Below are 21,772 nucleotides of genomic sequence, written 5' to 3' on the forward strand. Positions count from 1 at the left end.
TTGGTTTCACTAATTACCATGTTCTATTAATGAAGTACAATAATCCAAAACATAAATAGGAGTCTAGTCCTTTTTAAGGCAATATAGGTATAAACTGGCCTGAGTTTGGCCGCTGCTTGTGAGCTAAAATGCTTACAATGTGCGGTGACGGAGCTTTAAAAGCTTAGCAAAAAAACATGCCGTTTATTTGTTAACTGACTGCACTGTATAGTGCCCACTGGAAAACATACCCAGAAAGAATATCAGTGGTGGCGACTGTCCACTTCCCCATCGCTTCCTGGCTTCGTGTCATTTGATTTTGAGAGAAAGAAATGACTGAAATGTATAGTGAATCTTCCTGTCTTACAGTCCATTATATTACAAAAGCATTGTTTCCGTTGAGTCAGTGTTGCCAGATTCTATTAACACTTTCCAGTCAATCAGCCTCACAGTCTGCAGCTCATCCCTCCAGTCACAGTGATTGTCTCTCCAGTGATGTAAGACGCGTCCTTAGAGCACAGGAAGGCGATTACTCCACCGATCTCCTCTGGCTTTCCAAACCTGGGAGAGTATTACAAGAATGGATGTATTTTTTTGTTGTATGAAATAACCTTTGTGACAAGGTGGTAGTTGTACATGCTATGATTATGCATTTTGTACTTGATGAATAGTGTCAGATTACTTCACGGTGTACGCCACTAAAATAAATCAATAATCAAACACCGATCATGTCACACAACTTCTTCCAATTCAGTCACAATGAGGCACTTGTGGTAACACTTGAGGGTAAGAATGTACCCTAAATGATACAACCAAGTATGAAGTTGAAGGCAACCTTTTAATGCTAAGCTGCTTCTTGAACTCGTCCACAACGTCTTCGTCCTGCCACAACTGAGAACACAGAATCGTCAAAACTCCCTTCTCTGTATGAATTACAGAGGGAAACAAAGGATAAAGGTGTGACAGGAAGCGCAGTGAGGGGTAAGGAGGGTAGGTGAAGTGAAAAGGGTACACAGGTAAATATAACAGAATAGAAAGGGAGGGGGTCCTCACTGCTTGGCTGAAGGGGGTCTTAATGACACCAGGGGCCACACAGTTGACCCAGATGTGGCTCTGGGCCAGTTCAGGGGCCATGGCTCTGGTTAGTCCCAATAGAGCTGTCTTACTCACGCTGTAAGGGCCCAGTGCCTGGTGGTGGGGAGGTCAAAGAATGTAAGAATTCTCCATAACAATGCAAATTGATCTAATGATCAAACCAAGTGGAATTTAGAGGTCAAATCAGAAGAACTTACTTGCATAGGCTGGTACCCAGCGACAGAGGACACAAACACAACACTCCCACCCCTGGAAAACAGATATGTTGTAGCTCACAAAACACTTTCCTAACTTTCTATTCCTCGTTCTCTCTCTTACCCCCTCTTCTCCATATGCGGCACCACCAGTTGGGTCATAAGAAAGGCCGACTTTACATTCACATCCAGGATCTGTGTGAAGTGCACAATATAAAAATCAGCTGATGTCGCAACACTCTTTTTTTTGGACAAATACCACTTTTCTCATATGCTATCATCCTTCTCAGACTAAGTGAAACTATATCTTCCTAAATGTATGGTTATTTGATGCATTTTGTGTTTGGTTAATTAAATGAGTGCTTCTTAATCCTGGTCCTGGGGACACAAAGGGGTTCACATTTTCGTGTTTGCCTTAGCACTACAAACCTGGTTCAAATCATCAACTCTGCAGTAGTGCCACGGCCTTGTCGACGTTTGACTGGCGCCTGCTACTCACCACGACGTGAGCCAGGAACTAGATGAAAAAACACTGACCTAGATAATAGGGATGCCAGGCACACACCTTATCCCAGACTGCTTCGGTCGAGTCCATAATGTTCCCAAAGAAAGGGTTGACTGCAGCGTTCGAAACGAAGATGTCCACACCACCACACTGTTCCACTGTCTAAACATCAAAACAGAGAATAGTAACACTGAAATTCAGTTTGGGATTATGACTGATGCCTGTGATCATGTATTAAATCGACCCGTATAAGGCCAAGCCAGAATTATCAATTGATGTTTACTCTGGATGCAACCGTTAGAATGGGACCAAACTGTATGGAGGTTGTCTTTACCATGTTAACAAGTCTAGCTCTGTCTTCACTATTCCCAACATTGCAAGTCGTCCCGGTCACTTGTATCTTCTCACTCTGCAGTAGTGCCACGGCCTTGTCGACGTTTGATTGCCGTCTGCTACTCACCACGACGCGAGCCCCTCTCTGTCCCAGAGCCTGGGCTGCAGCCAAACCGATTCTGGAAGAGATGCCACAAGTCCCAGTCAGTAGGAGAAATATGTATATTTTGCATGACATACTGTAGGGCCCAGAGTTTTTCTGCCAGGATGACCTAACCAGGGAAATCTCTGGGCCATATACTGTAGATATACCTTAGAGACCCTAGTTACACAATATAGGCTAACTAATTGTCCAGATATAATTTCCAGGTCAGGTCAAGTGGTCAGAAATCACTATAAGGAACATAGAGCAGGAGAGCAATTCACTATAAACAAATGAAATATAACCCCAGCAAAACAGCTGGTACAGCCATTACTTACCCATCTGTGGAGGCAGTGACTATGGCAACCTTCCCTGCAAGACTGCTTTGAGACCCAGCAAGACTGCCTCCTGACAGCTTTCTTGTCTGACCTGCGACGGGATTGGTCAAAAGGCACCTGCTAACAAGACACCGCAGCATTACCTGGAAAGAAAGAATATTTCTCAATGCACACACATACAGTAGGCTCACATATTCAGGGTGCAAAAACACAACTGAACGTCTTACTTACAAGCTCCCTTGGTAATAGCAGACTACACTCAACTCCACGATTTACGATGGAGTTGAGTGGTGACTTGTGTAATTGCAGCCTATTCTTTAAGTGCTGAAATCAGGAGTTTTTGATAAAGACACTAGGCACCGCTCAACTCCATCGTAAATCGTGGAGTTGAGTTTTAAAACTCTGGGCCCTACCCCTCATAGCCTGGTTCCTCTCTAGGGTTCTTCCTAGGTTCTGGCCTTTCTAGGGAGTTTTTCCTGGCCAACGTGCTTCAACACCTGCATTGCTTGCTGTTTGGGGTTTTAGGCTGGGTTTCTGTACAGCACTTTGAGATATCAGCTGATGTTCGAAGGGCTATATAAATACATTTGATTTGATTTAATCGGCTACCTTAGTTATTGCATTGCTTTATCCATGATGGAGGAAACAGATGTGTTTAAACTGAATATGTTCTTCCTTATTGTAGTTGTCAAGCAGTCGACGAGCTTGAAGAGATGAAAGTAGGTGAAAGTTGAATTGTGCAAGCACGCGACTGCAGTAGCCTATAGTTTGTGCTGAATTCAAAATGCAAAGAGATGACCTTCCCTTCAACAAGAGCTACATGAAAAGCCAATAATCAACGTTTGGACATAATGTTGGTTTATATAAAAATAAAAAATAAAAATAAAAAATCTACCTCTGTTGATGAGTCCGTTCAGTACAGTGACGAAAACACGAGTTTAAAGACGGAGAGATACAGCGTTTCCGGCACTTTTTCAAAATAAAAGTCCTACAGTAGGTGTTCCAACGATCATTTAACTGCATCAATTGGTCTCGCGCCTGTACTTTCCTCTGTACGGCAGCATATGGGGCACACCAACGACGATGGATAATTGAAGATGTCTTACTCAGGCAGTTTAGCATTGGGAAAAGGCTAATGTTACGAAAAAGGGAGTTTTCGCCCCCGCCCCTCTTCGGAAATCTCTTTACTCACCCTCTTCTGAACCATCAACCAATGAATCCCATGTCTCTTCCTCATATTTCTGAACAGCTGCGTTTTAAACTAACGTTCCAAAAATATTGTGAAGGCTACAACCTTCTCTGTCTGTTGTAACGGATATTACCGTAGTAGCACAAGCAATATGCAGTCAACACATTGCATTGGGGACAGAACAATTAGCATTTTGTTTGATGATATAATCCTTATAGTTGCTGTCATATAGCCAGAAGTTTTCCTCCTGTTTAGCCAATACTTGCAATGATGATTAAAAAATAACATTAAATCGCTATTGACCAAGTGGCATCATGCACCCCAAAAATCTGAGGGGGCACAAAGTATAAAGTATGCGAGGATGGCTTGGGTGTGGTCCTGAGGGGAGGGAGGTAGGCCACCAGTCCAGAAGTTGGAGAATGTTGCATTTTTCTAACACCGAAAACAGCTTTTTCCTGCCATATGAAGCCATAATCATTATGCTAAATTCAATGCAAACAATTATATATATACAGTACCAGTCAAAAGTTTGGACACACCTACACATTCAAGTGGTTTTCTTTATTTGTACTATTTTCTACATTGTAGAATAATAGTGAAGACATCAAAATGATGAAATAACACATATAGAATCATGTAGTAACCAAAAAAGGGTTAATCAAAATATATTTTATATTTGAGATTCTTCAAAGTAGCCATGCTTTGCCTTGATGACAGCTTTCCACACTCTTGGCATTCTCTCAACCAGCTTCACCTGGAATGCTTTTTCAGCAGTCTTGAAGCAGTTCCCACATATGCTGCTTTTCCTTCAATATGAGGGCAAACCAGCTCAATTGGCAAATGATAGTCCCACTAAGCGTAAACCAGATGGGGTGGCGTATCGATGCTGTGGTACCCATGCTGGTTAGGTGTGCCTTGAATTCAAAATAAACCAATGTCACTGTTAGCAGCAAAGTACCCCAACACCATCACACCTCCATGCTTAATGGTGGGACCACACATGCAGAGATCATCTGTTCACCTACTCTGCATACACAAAGACACGGCAGTTGGAACCAAAAATTTCAAATTTGGACAAAAGGTCAGATTAGACCAAAGGACAGATTTCCACTGGTCTATTGTCATTTGCTCGTGTTTCTTGCCCAATCAATTCTCTTCTTATTATTGATGTTCATTGTAGTGGTTTCTTTGAAGCAATTCGACCATAAAGGCCTAATTCACACAGTCTCCTCTGAACAGTTGATGTTGAGATGTGTCTGTTACTTGAACTCCGCGAAGCATTTACTTGGGCGGCAATCTGAGGTGCAGTTAACTCTAATTAACGTATCCTCTGCAGCAGAAGTAACTCTGGGTCTTCCTTTCCTGTGGTGGTCCTCATGAGACCCAGTTTCATCATAGCGCTTGATGGTTTTTGTCACTGCACTTGAAGAAACCTTGAAAGTTATTGATTTTTTCCAGATTGCCTAACCTTCATGTCTTAAAGTAATGATGGACTGTCGTTTCTCTTTGCTTATTTGAACTGTTCTTGCCATAATATGGACTTGGTCTTTTACCATATAGGGCTATATTTTGTTACCACCCCTCCTTTGTCATAACACAACCGATTGATTCAAACGCATCAAGAAAATTAATTCCACAAATGAACTTTTAACAAGGCACGCCTGTTCCTTCATTCCAGGTGGCTACCTCATGAAGCTGGTTGAGATCATGCCAAAAGTGTGCAAAGCTGTCATCAAGGCAAAGGGTGGCTACTTTGAAGAATCTCAAATATAAAATATATTTAGATTTGTTTAAGACTTTTTTGGTTACTACATGATTCCATGTGTTATTTCATAGTGTTGATGTCTTCACTATTATTATACAATGTAGAAAATAGTAAAAATAAAGAAAAACCCTTGAATGAGTAGGTGTTCTAAAACTTTTGACTGGTACTGTATATATACAGTTGAAGTCAGAAGTTTACATACACTTATGTTGGAGTCATTATCGTTTTTCAACCACTCCACAAATTTCTTGTTAACAAACTATAGTTTTTGGCAAGTCGGTTAGGACATCTACTTCGTGCATGACACAAGTCATTTTTCCAATAATTGTTTAGACAGATTATTGCACTTATAATTCACTGTATCACAATTCCAGTGGGTCAGCAGTTGACATACACTAAGTTGACTGTGCCTTTAAACAGCTTGGAAAATTCCAGAAAATGATGTCATGGCTTTAGAAGCTTCTGTTAGGCTAATTGTGTCATGCAGGTGAAAGAGGACCCAAAAGCGACTTAACAGAAACAGAGTTTATTTAAATCCAAACAGGGAATAACAAAAATCCTCTAGTCTGTAGAGGGGAATAACTAGAGAAGCGGCCACAGACTGCAGGTCGCTTCGGGTAGGCGCAGGCCGTAGTTGATAGAGCCACCTGCTCACACGCAGCATCTGATGAAGGCAAAAAACACGACAGGACAGGGCGAAACACAATCACAGCATGGTGAATACAAAACAAGGAACCGACGGGACAGGAACGGAACACAAAGGAATAAATAGGGACTCTAATCAGGGGAAAGGATCGGGAACAGGTGTGGGAAGACTAAATGATGATTAGGGGAATAGGAACAGCTGGGAGCAGGAACGGAACGATAGAGAGAAGAGAGAGCGAGAGAGTGAGAGAGGGAGGGGGGAGAGAGAGGGATAGAAGGAGGGAAAGAACCAAATAAGACCAGCAGAGGGAAACGAATAGCATGGGGAGCACAGGGACAAGACATGATAATAAATGACAAACATGACAAATTGACATCATTTGAGTCAATTGAAGGTGTGGATGTATTTCAAAGCCTACCTTCAAACTCAGTGCCTCTTTGCTTGACATCATGGGAAAATCAAAAGAAATCAGCCAAGAACTCAGAAAAAGACCACACGTCTGGTTCATCCTTGGGAGCAATTTCCAAATGCCTGAAGGTACCACGTTCATCTGTACAAACAATAGTACGCAAGTATAAACACCATGGGACCAAGCAGCCATCATACCGCTCAGGAAGGAGATGCATTCTGTCTCCTAGAGATGAATGTATTTGGTGTGAAAAGTGCAAATCAATCCCAGAACAACAGCAAAGTACCTTATGAAGATGCTGGAGGAAACAGGTACATCCACAGTAAAACGAGTCCTATATCGACATAACCTGAAAGGCCGCTCAGCAAAGAAGAAGCAACTACTCCAAAACCGCCATATAAAAGCCAGACTACGGTTAACAACTGCACATGGGGACAAAGATCGTACTTTTTGGAGAAATGTCCTCTGGTCTGATGAAACAAAAAGAGAACTGTTTGGCCATAATGACCATCATTATGTTTGGAGGGAAAGGGGAGGCTTGCAAGCTGAAGATCACCATCCCAACCATGAAGCACTGGGGTGGAAGCATTATGTTGTGAGGGTGCTTTGCTATGGCAGGGACTGGTGCACTTCACAAAATAGATGGCATCATGAGGTAGGAAAATTTTGTGGATATATTGAAGCAACATCTCAAGACATCAGTCAGGAAGTTAAAGCTTTGTCACAAATGGATCTTCCAAATGGACAATGACCCCAAGCATACTTCCAAGTTGTGGCAAAAGGGCTTAAGGACAACAAAGTCAAGGTATTGGAGTGGCCATCACAAAGCCCTGACCTCAATCCTATAGAAAATGTGTGGGCTGAACTGAAAATGTGTGCGCGAGCAAAGAGGCCTCCAAACCTGACTCAGTTACACCAGTCTGTCAGGAGGAATGGGCCAAAATTCACCCAATGTATTGTGGGAAGCTTGTGGAAGGCTACTCGAAACGTTTGGCCCAAGTTAAACAATTTAAAGGCAATACTACCAAATACTAATTGAGTGTATGTAAACATCTGACCCACTGGGAATGTGATGAAAGAGAAAAGCTTAAATAAATAATTCTCTATACTATTATTCTGACATTTCACATTCTTAAAATAAAGTGATCCTAACTGACCCAAAACACAGAATTTTTACTTGGATTAAATGTCAAGAATTGTGAAAAACTGAGTTTAAATGTATTTGGCTAAGGTGTATATAAACTTCCAACATCAACTGTATGCCTTGGTGCAGCTGTTATGCTGCGTGTTTTATATATTGTGTATTACAGGTATCGTCCCGTATCATTTAACAAGGTTTACCCTTGCTCTTTTGTTTGGGTACATCCCAGTGTTTTTGTATATATGTTTTGGGGGGGTTTATTAAAAACCCCTATTGTGTATTCCTGCGTCTGTCTCCAAATCCTTTATTCCAACATGAGAGTGGGTGGTAGATACAAATAAACTTCAGATCTATCCCCAATTGGCCAGCCACCTGTGCAACCACATCTCCTGTGAAATGGGTGTCATTGTCTGCGGAAAGAAATTCGGGAATAACAATCTAGGAATAATTTCCCTTACCAGAAGTTTCGCTACTGTTTTGGCATCACAGTGCAAGGTTGGAAATGCTTTGACCCACCTGGTAAAGCGGTCAGTTATTACCAGTATCTCTTTCTGTCTTTCCAAAGCTAAATGGGTGAACGGGCTGGCCAGCGCTGGAAATGTCCCTAGTTTCAGAGGGGTACCGTAACCAGTGTTCTAATGCATGCATGTAGTACATTTAACATGTGTGTTTTGTAACTTTCAATCAGATTTGGACAAAACCAGGTGTCAGATATTAGTCTTACCATCTCCCCCCTTGGCGCGTGACCCACCCCTTGGACCAGGCGACACACAGAGGAGACGAGAGGTAGAGGCAGAACTGGTTTGCCAGAGAGGGATCCACAGATCATCAGGGCCCCTAGAGCAATCTCTAGACTCCCACGAGGGATGATTAAGTGCATCTGCAGTCTGGTGTTGGTCCAGATCAGTGATTTCAGACGTACACGGGGAGGCAAGCAGAACAGCATGAGTATGGCAGCGGGAAGTAGCATTCTTAGCAGCAGCATCAGCAGTAGCTGCATTACCCAAACTAACGCTGTCAGTGTTACCTGTGTGGGCATGGACCCTAAGAATAGCTAACTCAGCTGGAAGCAACATGGCCTCCAGCAGGGCTTCAATCTGTAAAGAGTGTTTAATAGGGGTATCAGACAAAGTACCTACCCTTCCAAACGCCAACACAGGAGAGGCAAACACCAATGGCGTATGCAGAGTCAGAATAAATGTTAATCGTCAAACCACTACCTAATATTCATGCTTCAGTAAGGGCCAGGAGCTCAGCTTGTTGTCCTGAGCAATGTTCAGGCAAGGGCTGTTCAATCAACAATGTCCTATATAGTGAGACTATACCAAACCCTGCATGTTTCCTACCCGTCTCCCTATCAATAAAGACAGAGCCATCAACAAAGAGAGTAACATCAGAGAGCTCAAGAAGTTCATCGTAAAGGTTAGTCAGGTTGGACCAAATCAAGACAGTTGTGTGGTTCTCTATCTTCCAGAGACACTTGCAGTTGTGCTGGGTTAACAACAGAGCATTGTTGAATCATAAGGTGAGGCTGTAATGATTGGTTCTTTGGTGCCATCTGGAAATATGTACTGGTGACACTGACGAAGGGGGTCAGGGCATCTCTGTTGTTGATTTTTCTGCGGTACACACCTGGTTTGTCGCAGGAGGCTGTTGGGCCATCCATATTGTCGACCATTTATTGGCTGAGTCTGGGAAAAGGCAGGCTGAGGCTGTCCAGTGTAGGCTGGTCTCCCACCTCTACCACCTTGGAAGTTCCCTCTGCCAGCATTCCCTCTCCATTGACCTCTCCCTCTCTGCTGCCAGGGTGGCTGCTGCTGCTGTGGTTGGTGAGGGCACATGTTTCTCATATGGCCTGCCACACCACAGTACCAGCACACCAGCGGTTGTCTCTGTGTGGGTAGGTATGGTTGTGGGTTCCCATATGGTTGAGGAGGGAACTGAGTAGCAAGTGCTTGGGTAAACTGTGGAGCAGGCGGTGGAGGAGGTTGCTGCTACAGGGCAGCTGGGGTTACAACCACCATTAAGATAGTTGGTTTTTCCTTTGTCCAGTTGGGCTTTCTTGTGTATCAAGGCCAGCCTTCTTTGCTTTTTCTTCAGTTTTCATCTTTTTCCAGGCTCTGAAGTGATGTCTAATGTGGTCCTCTTCAGTAGGGCCTTCAAATCTGTCCGATCCCACAACATTCATCAGTTTATCTCTGACCCATTCAGGGAGATTCCTGCAGAGTCTGGCATAGAGGAGGTTTTCAGTGGTATCAGAGGAGTCAAACCTCTCAGAGGCTTCTCCTTGCCACTTTGTCTAAAGTTTATCCATCCAGTTGAGGATATCATCATATCAGTGAAAAGAAGTTAACCCAGTCTGGCAACGTCTCCGGTGGTGGGAAACATTTCCCTCAACTGCCGGTTGTCTGAAATGTGTAAACGGTGTCGTGGAAGGATCAGAATTTGTTGGTAACATTTGTAAGATGTTTAATATTCATCAAATGTGTGTAAGTTACTTCTCATAAGAATGTATTTTGTTGTACTATAGTGGTGGCCATTGGCAGTTATCTGTTCTATGTCAGGACTAAGTTGCATGGGCCACAGAGAGGGGAGAGGTCAAAGTGTCATCATGTGTAAACATATCTTTTACTCCCTACCTTTCCCATTTTGGGAAAAGGAGGGTTGCAGTGTCTGGAATCATTCTATGCTCCCTCCAATGTTGTTTCTATCTTAACCTATAGCCTCATCCTCCTCTCTGTGAGTTTGTCCAGGAGTTTGTATTTAGAGTGGGTTGTATCTAAATAACAATTTGATATATGCCTGTTGATATGGAGGATTTGGTTTATGGTTCTGGGGTTTGGGAAAGGAGACAAAGCTGAACGATGAATTATGTCTATGCTGTCTGACTATGTGTGTCTTTGCTATTAAAGGAACTGAGTTGCATTGTAAGGGGGCTCTCAGAGAATTCACTGAGAGACACTGAATTTATCTGAGAGTCACAGGTTGATAGAGCTCATATAATTAAAGATGGACTTTTATAACTAACTCTGACGTGTGTGTGTGGTTTGCTCCCATGATTTGGTAAATAGAGGAAATTTCCATGACAACGGCAGTTCGACATGGCCTTGATAAGTTGTAGTTGATTCCAAACAGTGTCACACTGTCCAGGGGTCAGGACCTTAGCCATGAGAGCTCTGAGGTCACCCAGGCACAGCTGATGGTGTGAGCCTATAACAGTCTCAAAGGTGTGAATGCACCTGTCTGCTCCTTTAGATAGGTGGGGCAATTGTTTCGCTGCTGTGTCCAAGTCCCCAAAACTCCATGGTTTGTAATCAGAGTACGGTTGTCCTGTAATAGAGGGTTTTATCACCAGAGGGTAAGTTCCCACAGGACGGTCATCTTCACCTGGCTGTGTCTTCATCCATTCAGTTTGTTTCATCTCCAGTCTCTGTGACGTTCAGGGCTGTATGTTTTTAAATTCACCCTGTAATGGTGCTATCTCACTTTGCACCACCATGTTTGATAGGCGCCTCAATGTCTCACTCAATTGATCCAGTTGCTGTTTTATGTTCAGTTGGCTGCCGGCATGCGCTCCGGAGTCCTTGTGACTCTCGCAAGACCCATATTCTTCATCATCTTCAGTTCCACTTTCGTGTTCTTTTAATTGTTCGCATTCTCTCTCCTCTCTCTTCTTTTCTTCACACTGCCTTATGTAAATCAAATCAAATTCAAATCAAATGTATTTATATAGACCTTCTTACATAAGCTGATATATCAAAGTGCTGTACAGAAACGCAGCCTAAAACCCCAAACAGCAAGCAATGCAGGTGTTGTCACGCCTTGGTCTTAGTATTTTGTGTTTTCTTTATTTGTTTGGTCAGGCCAGGGTGTGACATGGGTTATTGTGGTGTGTTTTTTGTCTTGGGATTTTGTGGGGTGACTAATTAGTCTATGGCTATGGTTCTCAATCAGAGTCAGGTGATTTTTCGTTGTCTCTGATTGGGAACCATATTTAGGCAGCCATATTCTGTGAGTGTTTTCGTGGGTGTTTGTTCCTGTCTCTGTATTAGTTGACACCAGACAGGCTGTATAGGTTTTCTCGTTCCGTTTGTTGTTTTTGTATATATATAGTTATTTCATGTATCGTCTATTCTTCATTAAAGAACATGAGTAACCACCACACTGCATTTTGGTCCGCTTCTCCTTCAACAGACGAACGCCGTTACAGGTGTAAAAGCATGGTGGCTAGGAAAAACTCCCTAGAAAGGCCAAAACCTAGGAAGAAACCTAGAGAGGAACCAGGCTATGAAGGGTGGCCAGTCCTCTTCTGGCTGGAGATTATAACAGAACATGGCCAAGATGTTCAAATGTTCATAAATGATCAGCATGGTCAAATAATAATAATTACAGTAGTTGTCGAGGGTGCAACAAGTCAGCACCTCAGGAGTAAATGTCAGTTGGCTTTTCATAGCCGATCATTGAGAGTATCTCTACCGCTCCTGCTGTTTCTAGAGAGTTGAAAACAGCAGGTCTGGGACAGGTAGCACGTCCGGTGAACAGGTCAGGGTTCCATAGCTGCAGGCAGAACAGTTGAAACTGGAGCAGCAGCACGGCCAGGTGGACTGGGGACAGCAAGGAGTCATCATGCCAGGTAGTCCTGAGTCATGGTCCTAGGGCTCAGGTCCTCCGAGAAAGAGACAAAAAGAAAGAGAGAAAAATAAAATTCGAGAGAGCATACTTCAATTCACACAGGACACCGGATAAGACAGTAGAAATACTCCAGATATAACAGACTGACCCTAGCCCCCGACACATAAACTACTGCAGCATAAAGACTGGAGGCTGAGACAAGAGGGGTCAGGAGACACTTTGGCCCCATCCGATGATACCCCCAGACTTGGCCAAACCGGCAGGATATGTATTGATATGTATGTATTGTTCACTTGCTCTTTCTTCACATTCCGCTCTCTCTCTCGTCTTATCTCCTCTTCTCTTCTTTCCCTTTATTAAGTTACTTCCACTTATCCTTTTGTCTCTGTCTTCATCATCGCAATGTCGTCTGATTTTGTCAACAGCTTTATCCATTTCTCTCTGCACCTTATTTTTTTGAGCTGCCATGAGGTCCTTTTCCGTGGCAACTCCAGGGTAGAGAAGCGTTGAGTGTGCCCTGGCATCATTCCATATATCCCCTAGTTCTTGATACATTCTACCCGGTGGCGGTGGTGGAGAAGAATTATCGCCTGGAGCTAGTAGTTTGTTTGGGAGTAGTGGATAAATTCCTTTAAACCTATCTCTGCAGTAGGGAGGGGGTGGTGGAGCATATGGTGGGGCGTTGCATTCTAGAGGAAACTTCTCTGTCTTGACGGAGGCTGGGTCTTTGATCTTTGTTAACTGTTTCTTTAAGCAGGTTCAAGTTCTGTTGAGTCCAGAATAGGTTACCTTCAGTTTTCAACATTGCTAAAGCAGTCACAGAAAACAGGGTGGATTTATTTATTTTCCTTGGTTTTATTTACCTGTCTTCTTTACACGATATTCTGTACATGTTGATACTTGGTTTTATTAAATGACCCATCTGTGGGCCATCTATATTCAGAGGCGTCTTTTGTCCAATCATGCCATTTCTTGAAACCCAGTTTGTCTTTTTCCATGGTGGGGTATTTCCCAATTAAAAACTGTAGAGGGGTGGCGGGTTTCATTGCGACCGGCCCCTCAGACAACTCTGAGCTTGTCACGACTTCCACCGAAGTCGGTCCCCCTCCTTGTTCGGGCGATGTTCGGCGGTCGATTGTCACCGGCCTTCTAGCCATCACTGATCCATTTTTCATTTTCCATTGGTTTTGTCTTGTCTTCCTTCACACCTGGTTCCAATCCCATCAATTACATGTTGTGTATTTAACCCTCTGTTTCCCCTCATATCCTTGTCAGATATTGTTTGATTATATGTTTGTGTATTATGTGTTGGTGCGCGACGGGTTTTGTACCCACTTTTATTTATTTTGTAATTTTGGTTTTGGAGTTTTGTGAAGCACTGATTAAACAACTCCGTTTATACCAAGTTCGATTCTCCTGCGCCTGACTTCCCTGCCACCAACACGCACCCATTACAGAATCTCAGACCACCTATGGAGTCAGCAGGAGAAGGTACCCCGGCCGTGGAGGTGGAGGAGCACGTCCAGGAGCATGCGGTTATGCTTCACCATCTGGGCACTGCCATGGATCGCGTTGTCCAGACAATGGACCGCTGGTAGAGCCTCCACCAGCACAACCGGCGTCTGTCCTGAGCGCCCCTTTCCTGCCTGAGCCCAGTGGGATCCGTCTCTCCTTGCCACAGAAGTACGATGAGAGTCCTCCTTCAACTTAACCTCTATCTGGCCACGGTCCACCCAGCTCCATCGGACCATGAGAGGGTGTCTGCCCTTGACTCGTGCCTCACCGGGAAAGCCCTGGAGTGGGCCAACGCTGTGTGGAGAGAGGGAGATGTGGCGTTGGACCATTTTGAGGAGTTCACCTGCCGTTTCCGGGCAGTCTTCGACCACCCGCACGAGGGCAGAGCGGCGGGTGGTGGTTGCCGGCGCGGGATGGAACAACAAGGCCCTGATCGACCACTACTGGCTGCAGTCTGCTCGAGGACGTCCGTCGGGAGCTGGCCTATAGAGACACCACCCTCCCTTTCGACCAGCTGGTGGACCTGTCCATCTGGCTGGACAACCTGCTGGCTACTTGCGGGCGTCCAGATCGGGGTCTGGTGGTTCCATCCTCCCGCACCCCCTCTCCGATACCAATGGAGCTGGGAGGGTGGTGCACAGGGAGACCGGAGGGGGTTTCCGCTCGTCTACCATCTGTGGCCGCAGAGGTCACACTGCTGGTCGGTGCCGGGTTGGTTCCTCTGGGAATCGAGGCAGCAGGCAGGGCGCTCTGGCTTCACCCCAGGTGAGTTGGCACCATTCTCACCCAGAGTCCTCTGTTGCACATATGTTTATGTCTGTCACTTTTCCTGAGTTTTCCCCGCATTCCCAGCATAAGGCGCTTGTAGATTCAGGCGCAGCTGTGAACTTCATTGATAGAGCGTTAGCTCATAGTTTATGGACCCCCATTGTTCCCGTGGATGTGCCCTTCCCTGTTCACGCCTTAGATAGTCAACCATTAGGGTCAGGATTAATTAGGGAGGTCACCGCTCCTTTGGGCATGGTGACGCATGGGGGTCACACTGAGAAAATTAGTCTCTTCCTTATTGACTCTCCTGCGTTACCCATGGTCCTAGGCCTACCCTGGTTAGCTTGTAATAATTCCACTGTTTCTTGGCCACAGAGGATTCTCACGGTGTGGTCGCGAGAGTGCTCAGGTAGGTGTTTAGGGTTTTTTCTGTTGGTGCTACTACGTGGAGAGTCCAGACCAGGTCTCCACTGTGCGCATTCCCCCTGAATATGCCGATTTGGCTCTCGCCTTCTCTAAAAAGAAGACGACTCAATTACCACCTCATTGACGGGCGATTGTGCGATAGATCTCCTGGTAGACGCTGCACTTCCCAGTACTCACGTGTATCCCCTCTCACAGGAAGAAATGGAGGCTATGAAAACTTATGTCTCCGAATTCCTGCGTCAGGGGTACATTTGGTCCTCCACTTCACCCATTTCCTCAAGTATCTTTTTTTGTGAAGGAGGGAGGTCTGCGTCCGTGTATTGACTACCGGGGTTTAAATCAGATCACGGTGAGGTAGACTGCTCATAGCCACAGCGATCAATGCACTGGGCGAGCTTCTTCACCAAACTAGATCTCAGGAGCGCTTACAATCTGTTGGGTATCCGAGAGGGAGATGAGTGGAATACTGATTTCAGTACCACCTCTGGGCACTATGAGTACCTCGTCATGCCATAGGGGTTGATGAATGTGCCGTCAGTCTTCCAAGCTTTTGTAGACAAGATTTTCAGGGACCTGAACGGAAAGGGTGTAGTGGTGTATATTGATGATATTTTGATATAATCCGCTGCACGCGCCGAGCATGTGTCCCTGGTGCGCAAAGTGCTTGGTCGCCTGTTGGAGCATGACCTGTAAGTAAAGGCTGAGAAATGCCTGTTTTTCCAACACGTTAGGGGTGGAGATGGAGAGTGACCGCATTGCAGCTGTGCGTAATTGGCCGACTCCCACCAAGGTAAAGGAGGTGCAGCGATTCTTAGGGTTTACCAACTACTACCGGAGATTTATCAGGGGTTTTGGTCAGGTAGCGGCTCCCATTACTTCACTGCTGAAGGGGGGCTGGTGCGCTTGTGGTGGACAGCTGAGGCGGACAGGGCTTTCAGTCACCTGAGGGCTTTATTTACCTCAGCTTCTGTGCTGGCCCATCCGGATCCCTCTTTGGGCGTTCATAGTGGAGGTGGACACGTCCGAGGCTGGGATAGGAGCTGAGGTTCTCTCAGTGCTCGGGCACGCCACCGAAACCCCACCCTCGTGCCTTCTGTCGTGGGAAGATTATGTTATAAAGATTATGTTACAATGCTTGTATTACATTATAATAGCTGTTACATTTGACAGAATATAGTATTGTGTGTGTGTTCCACTGAGGATGGGCCTCTATGAGATAGCACTGACAGAGGAGATTTACGATGTCTTTGGGTAATAAAGCCTAAAGAGCATTCCAGATAACATGAGCTAATGGTTCTGATCTATGCCGTATCAGGGAGAGACGGTTCGCTTATGGAGTGAGGGGGCCAGACACTGGTCTTTACAATGAGAACTGTTGACACAGCAGTAAATGTCTATGTTTTATAGATATCTTTCATACAAATCTTAACCTTTGTGAACTGTTCCTAAGATCTGTGATTCGTCATGTAAGTTGGCTATAAAAGATCTTTGTACTTTTCTGGTGGTACTTCTCAACGGGTCATTAGAAATAGTGAATTGTTGAAAGTCAAAGGGCTATTGCAAAGCTCTTATTAAAAAATATGTAGTTTAAGTGTAACTCTGACTGGTGTGTGAAGTTTGTAACTCTCTCCTCATTTGGTAAAGCAGAAAAATGCCACCACACGTCTTCTCGAAGAAGCTCAGCCCAGCAGAGTGGAACTATGACGTGGGGGACCGGGAGTTGTTGGCTGTCGTCAAGGCCCTGAAGGTGTGGAGACATTGGCTTGATGGGGCTAGACACCCTTTTCTCATTTGGACTGACCATCGCAATCTGGAGTACATCCGGGCGGCGAGGAGACTGAACCCTCGCCAGGCAAGGTGGGCCATGTTTTTCTGGCAGTGCTCCTCCTGCTGCTGGGTTGCTCCTTCTGCTGCTGGGCTGTTGCCCTCCTACGGCCTCCTCCACGTCTCCTGATGTACTGGCCTGTCTCCTGGTAGCGTCTCCATGCTCTGGACACTACGCTGACAGACACAGCAAACCTTCATGCCACAGCTCGCATTGATGTGTCATCCTGGATGAGCTGCACTACCTGAGCTACTTGTATGGGTTGTAGACTCCGTCTCATGCTACCACTAGAGTGAAAGCACCGCCAGCATTCAAAAGTAACCAAAACATCAGCCAGGAAGCATAAGAACTGAGAAGTGGTCTGTGGTCACCACTCCCTGACCGTAGAGAGCTTTTTATGTCTCAATTTTTGGTTTGGTCAGGGTGTGATTTGGGTGGGCATTCTATGTTCGTGTTTCTGTTTTCTATTTCTTTGTGTTTGGCTAGGTATGGATCTCAATCAGGGACAGCTGTCTATCGTTGTCTCTGATTGGGAATCATACTTAGGTAGCTTTTTGTCCCCCTCCTTCTGTGTGGGATCTTGTTCTTCGTTTGTGTGCAGTTAGTTTGCACAAGTGAAGTTTCACTTCAGTAATACATATTATGTGGAACTCAAGGAACGCTGCGCCTTGGTCTCATCCTTCCGACAACAGCCGTTACAATAATCTATCCCTTATGTCGTGTACACCTATTGAGAACAGGGTGATAAAGCAAATGATGATTGAATACCAGGTAATGTACTGTATGGGTGGTGTAAAAGAAATGTCCTCCATGGAGCAACCACGGAACAGTAAAAGGTTCAAGATGATTTATAACTGGTATAACACCCACTACGATTCTGGTATCCCTGTGATAATGTTCTCCTTACAAAGGAGAAACTACTACTTCAAAACTAGTTAATTCTAAAATAACACGGGTCAGTAACACACGGGTAGGTCTATTTCCTAACACAGCAAGGGTGTATGCCTTAAGGTTTATACCCCCACAGGCAACTCTTCGAGCATCTGATCCGAATGTGCATTCAGTTAATTCAAATACACGGGCATTATATTGTTTATTGTCATGCAGGTGAAAGAGGACCCAAAAGCGACTTGGCGAAAACAGAGTCTTTAATCCAGTAAAGTAAATACAATCAAAAAACACAACTTTCACTCGAAAAGACGAGGACAAACTGGAGGAGATCTTGAACAGATCTTGAACAGCAGGTGAACAGCAGGTTGCTTACAGTCATGTGTGGAAGGAACCCACTACCCTGAACCAAACAGACTAAGGCAGACACCTGCTCACCACGCAGCATCTGAGGAAAACACGACACGACAGGGCGATACACAAACACAGCACGGTGAATTCTTGACAAGGAACCGACAGGGCAGAAACGAATAACAAGGAGAAAAATAGGGACTCTAATCAGGGAAAAGGATCGGGAACAGGTGTGGGAAGACTAAATGATTGATTAGGGGAATAGGAACAGCTGGGAGCAGGAACGGAACGATAGAGAGAAGAGAGAGCGGGAGAGTGAGAGAGGGAGGGGGAGAGAGAGGGATAGAAAGAGGGAAAGAACCTAATAAGACCAGCAGAGGGAAACGAATAGAAGGAGAAGAACAGGGACAAGGCATGATAATCAATGACAAAACATGACAGTACCCCCCACTCACCGAGCGCCTCCTGGCGCACTCGAGGAGGAATCCTGGCGGCAACGGAGGAAATCATCAATGAGTGAACGGTCCAGCACGTCCCGAGACGGAACCCAACTCCTCTCCTCAGGACCGTAACCCTCCCAATCCACTAAGTATTGGTGACCCCGTCCCCGAGAACGCATGTCCATGATCTTATGTACCTTGTAAATAGGTGCGCTCTCGACAAGGACGGGAGGGGGAGGGAAGACGAACGGGAGTGCGAAGAAAGGGCTTGACACAGGAGACATGGAAGACAGGATGGACGCGACGAAGATGTCGCGGAAGAAGCAGTCGCACAGCGACAGGACTGACGACCTGGGAGACACGGAACGGACCAATGAACCGCGGAGTCAACTTACGAGAAGCTGTCGTAAGAGGAAGGTTGTGAGTGGAAAGCCACACTCTCTGGCCGCAACAATACCTTGGACTCTTAATCCTGCGTTTATTGGCGGCTCTCACAGTCTGTGCCCTGTAACGGCAAAGTGCAGACCTCACCCTCCTCCAGGTGCGCTCACAACGTTGGACAAACGCTTGAGCGGAGGGAACGCTGGACTCGGCAAGCTGGGATGAGAACAGAGGAGGCTGGTAACCCAGACTACTCTGAAACGGAGATAACCCGGTAGCAGACGAAGGAAGCGAATTGTGAGCGTATTCTGCCCAGGGGAGCTGTTCTGCCCAAGACGCAGGGTTTCTGAAAGAAAGGCTGCGTAGTATGCGACCAATCGTCTGATTGGCCCTCTCTGCTTGACCGTTAGACTGGGGATGAAACCCGGAAGAGAGACTGACGGACGCACCAATCAAACGACAGAACTCCCTCCAAAACTGTGACGTGAATTGCGGGCCTCTGTCTGAAACGGCGTCTAACGGGAGGCCATGAATTCTGAATACATTCTCGATAATGATTTGTGCCGTCTCCTTAGCGGAAGGAAGTTTAGCGAGGGGAATGAAATGTGCCGCCTTAGAGAACCTATCGACAACCGTAAGAATCACAGTCTTCCCCGCAGACAAAGGCAGACCGGTAATGAAGTCTAGGGCGATGTGAGACCATGGTCGAGAAGGAATGGGGAGCGGTCTGAGACGACCGGCAGGAGGAAAGTTACCCGACTTAGTCTGCGCGCAGTCCGAACAAGCAGCCACGAAACGGCGCGTGTCACGCTCCTGAGTCGGCCACCAAAAGCGCTGGCGAATAGACGCAAGAGTGCCTCGAACACCGGGATGACCAGCTAACTTGGCAGAGTGAGCCCACTGAAGAACAGCCAGACGAGTGGAAACAGGAACGAAAAGGAGGTTACTAGGACAAGCGCGGCGACGCAGTGTGCGTGAGTGCTTGCTTAACCTGTCTTTCAATTCCCCAGACTGTTAACCCGACAACACGCCCATAAGGAAGAATCCCTCGGGATCAGTAGAAGCCACAGAAGAACTAAACAGACGGGATAAGGCATCAGGCTTGGTGTTCTTGCTACCCGGACGGTAAGAAATCACAAACTCGAAACGAGCGAAAAACAACGCCCAACGAGCTTGACGGGCATTAAGTCGTTTGGCAGAACGGATGTACTCAAGGTTCTTATGGTCTGTCCAAACGACAAAAGGAACGGTCGCCCCCTCCAACCACTGTCGCCATTCGCCTAGGGCTAAGCGGATGGCGAGCAGTTCACGGTTACCCACATCATAGTTGCGCTCAGATGGCGACAGGCGATGAGAAAAATAAGCGCAAGGATGAACCTTATCGTCAGACTGGAAGCGCTGGGATAGAATGGCTCCCACGCCTACCTCTGAAGCGTCAACCTCGACAATGAATTGTCTAGTGACGTCAGGAGTAACGAGGATAGGAGCGGACGTAAAACGTTCTTTTAGAAGATCAAAAGCTCCCTGGGCGGAACCGGACCACTTAAAACACGTCTTGACAGAAGTAAGAGCTGTGAGAGAGGCAGCAACTTGACCGAAATTACGAATGAAACGCCGATAGAAATTAGCGAAACCTAAAAAGCGCTGCAACTCGACACGTGACCTTGGAACGGGCCAATCACTGACAGCTTGGACCTTAGCGGAATCCATCTGAATGCCTTCAGCGGAAATAACGGAACCGAGAAAAGTAACGGAGGAGACATGAAAAGAGCACTTCTCAGCCTTTACGTAGAGACAATTCTCTAAAAGGCGCTGTAGAACACGTCGAACGTGCTGAACATGAATCTCGAGTGACGGAGAAAAAATCAGGATATCGTCAAGATAGACAAAAACAAAGATGTTCAGCATGTCTCTCAGAACATCATTAACTAATGCCTGAAAAACAGCTGGCGCATTGGCGAGACCAAACGGCAGAACCCGGTACTCAAAATGCCCTAACGGAGTGTTAAACGCCGTTTTCCACTCGTCCCCCTCTCTGATGCGCACGAGATGGTAAGCGTTACGAAGGTCCAACTTAGTAAAGCACCTGGCTCCCTGCAGAATCTCGAAGGCTGATGACATAAGGGGAAGCGGATAACGATTCTTAACCGTTATGTCATTCAGCCCTCGATAATCCACGCAGGGGCGCAGAGTACCGTCCTTCTTCTTAACAAAAAGAACCCCGCCCCGGCCGGAGAGGAAGAAGGCACTATGGTACCGGCGTCAAGAGACACAGACAAATAATCCTCGAGAGCCTTACGTTCGGGAGCCGACAGAGAGTATAGTCTACCCCGAGGAGGAGTGGTCCCCGGAAGGAGATCAATACTACAATCATACGACCGGTGAGGAGGAAGGGAGTTGGCTCGGGACCGACTGAAGACCGTGCGCAGATCATGATATTCCTCCGGCACTCCTGTCAAATCGCCAGGTTCCTCCTGAGAAGTAGGGACAGAAGAAACGGGAGGGATGGCAGACATTAAACACTTCACATGACAAGAAACGTTCCAGGATAGGATAGAATTACTAGACCAATTAATAGAAGGATTATGACATACTAGCCAGGGATGACCCAAAACAACAGGTGTAAACGGTGAACGAAAAATCAAAAAAGAAATAGTCTCACTGTGGTTACCAGATACTGTGAGGGTTAAAGGTAGTGTCTCAAATCTGATACTGGGAAGATGACTACCATCTAAGGCGAACATGGGCGTAGGCTTCTCTAACTCTCTGAAAGGAATGTCATGTTTCCGAACCCATGCTTCGTCCATGAA

At 45.9% G+C, this 21,772-nt stretch overlaps 1 protein-coding gene across 4 annotated transcripts; it reads right to left on the reverse strand.

The window, feature by feature from the left end:
• Window positions 1–56: 56 nt before the first annotated feature.
• LOC124014074 (dehydrogenase/reductase SDR family member 4-like) lies at window positions 57–3,917 on the reverse strand. 4 transcript variants are annotated; one of them, XM_046328774.1, is made up of 9 exons: window positions 3,779–3,911; window positions 2,587–2,729; window positions 2,108–2,285; window positions 1,834–1,935; window positions 1,393–1,463; window positions 1,272–1,323; window positions 1,033–1,167; window positions 815–870; window positions 57–540 (listed from the first exon to the last, which is right to left on the reverse strand). In XM_046328774.1, the coding sequence occupies exons 1-9, from the start codon at window positions 3,821–3,823 to the stop codon at window positions 426–428; spliced, it is 897 nt and encodes a 298-aa protein (XP_046184730.1). In that variant the 5' UTR covers window positions 3,824–3,911; the 3' UTR covers window positions 57–425. The 4 variants fall into 4 exon arrangements, with proteins under 4 accessions (XP_046184730.1, XP_046184727.1, XP_046184728.1 ...); XM_046328771.1 differs by having other exon boundaries at window positions 815–1,167; window positions 3,779–3,917; XM_046328772.1 differs by lacking the exon at window positions 3,779–3,911 and adding an exon at window positions 3,482–3,706 and having other exon boundaries at window positions 815–1,167.
• Between the last annotated feature and the right edge of the window lie 17,855 nt (window positions 3,918–21,772).

The sequence above is a fragment of the Oncorhynchus gorbuscha genome, linkage group LG25 (genome assembly GCF_021184085.1).
Source record: "Oncorhynchus gorbuscha isolate QuinsamMale2020 ecotype Even-year linkage group LG25, OgorEven_v1.0, whole genome shotgun sequence".
Taxonomy (NCBI): Eukaryota; Metazoa; Chordata; class Actinopteri; order Salmoniformes; family Salmonidae; genus Oncorhynchus; species Oncorhynchus gorbuscha.

What these genes read in the sequence shown, in the direction of transcription:
- LOC124014074 (XM_046328771.1), bottom strand. Translation starts at nt 3,823, where the DNA reads ATGAGGAAGAGACATGGGATTCATTGGTTGATGGTTCAGAAGAGG. An exon ending in GTCACTGCCTCCACAGATGG is followed by an intron (nt 2,286 to 2,586) that starts GTAAGTAATGGC and finishes CATCTCTTCCAG; the next exon opens with AATCGGTTTGGCTGCAGCCC. An exon ending in CTGGGTACCAGCCTATGCAA is followed by an intron (nt 1,168 to 1,271) that starts GTAAGTTCTTCT and finishes CCCCACCACCAG; the next exon opens with GCACTGGGCCCTTACAGCGT.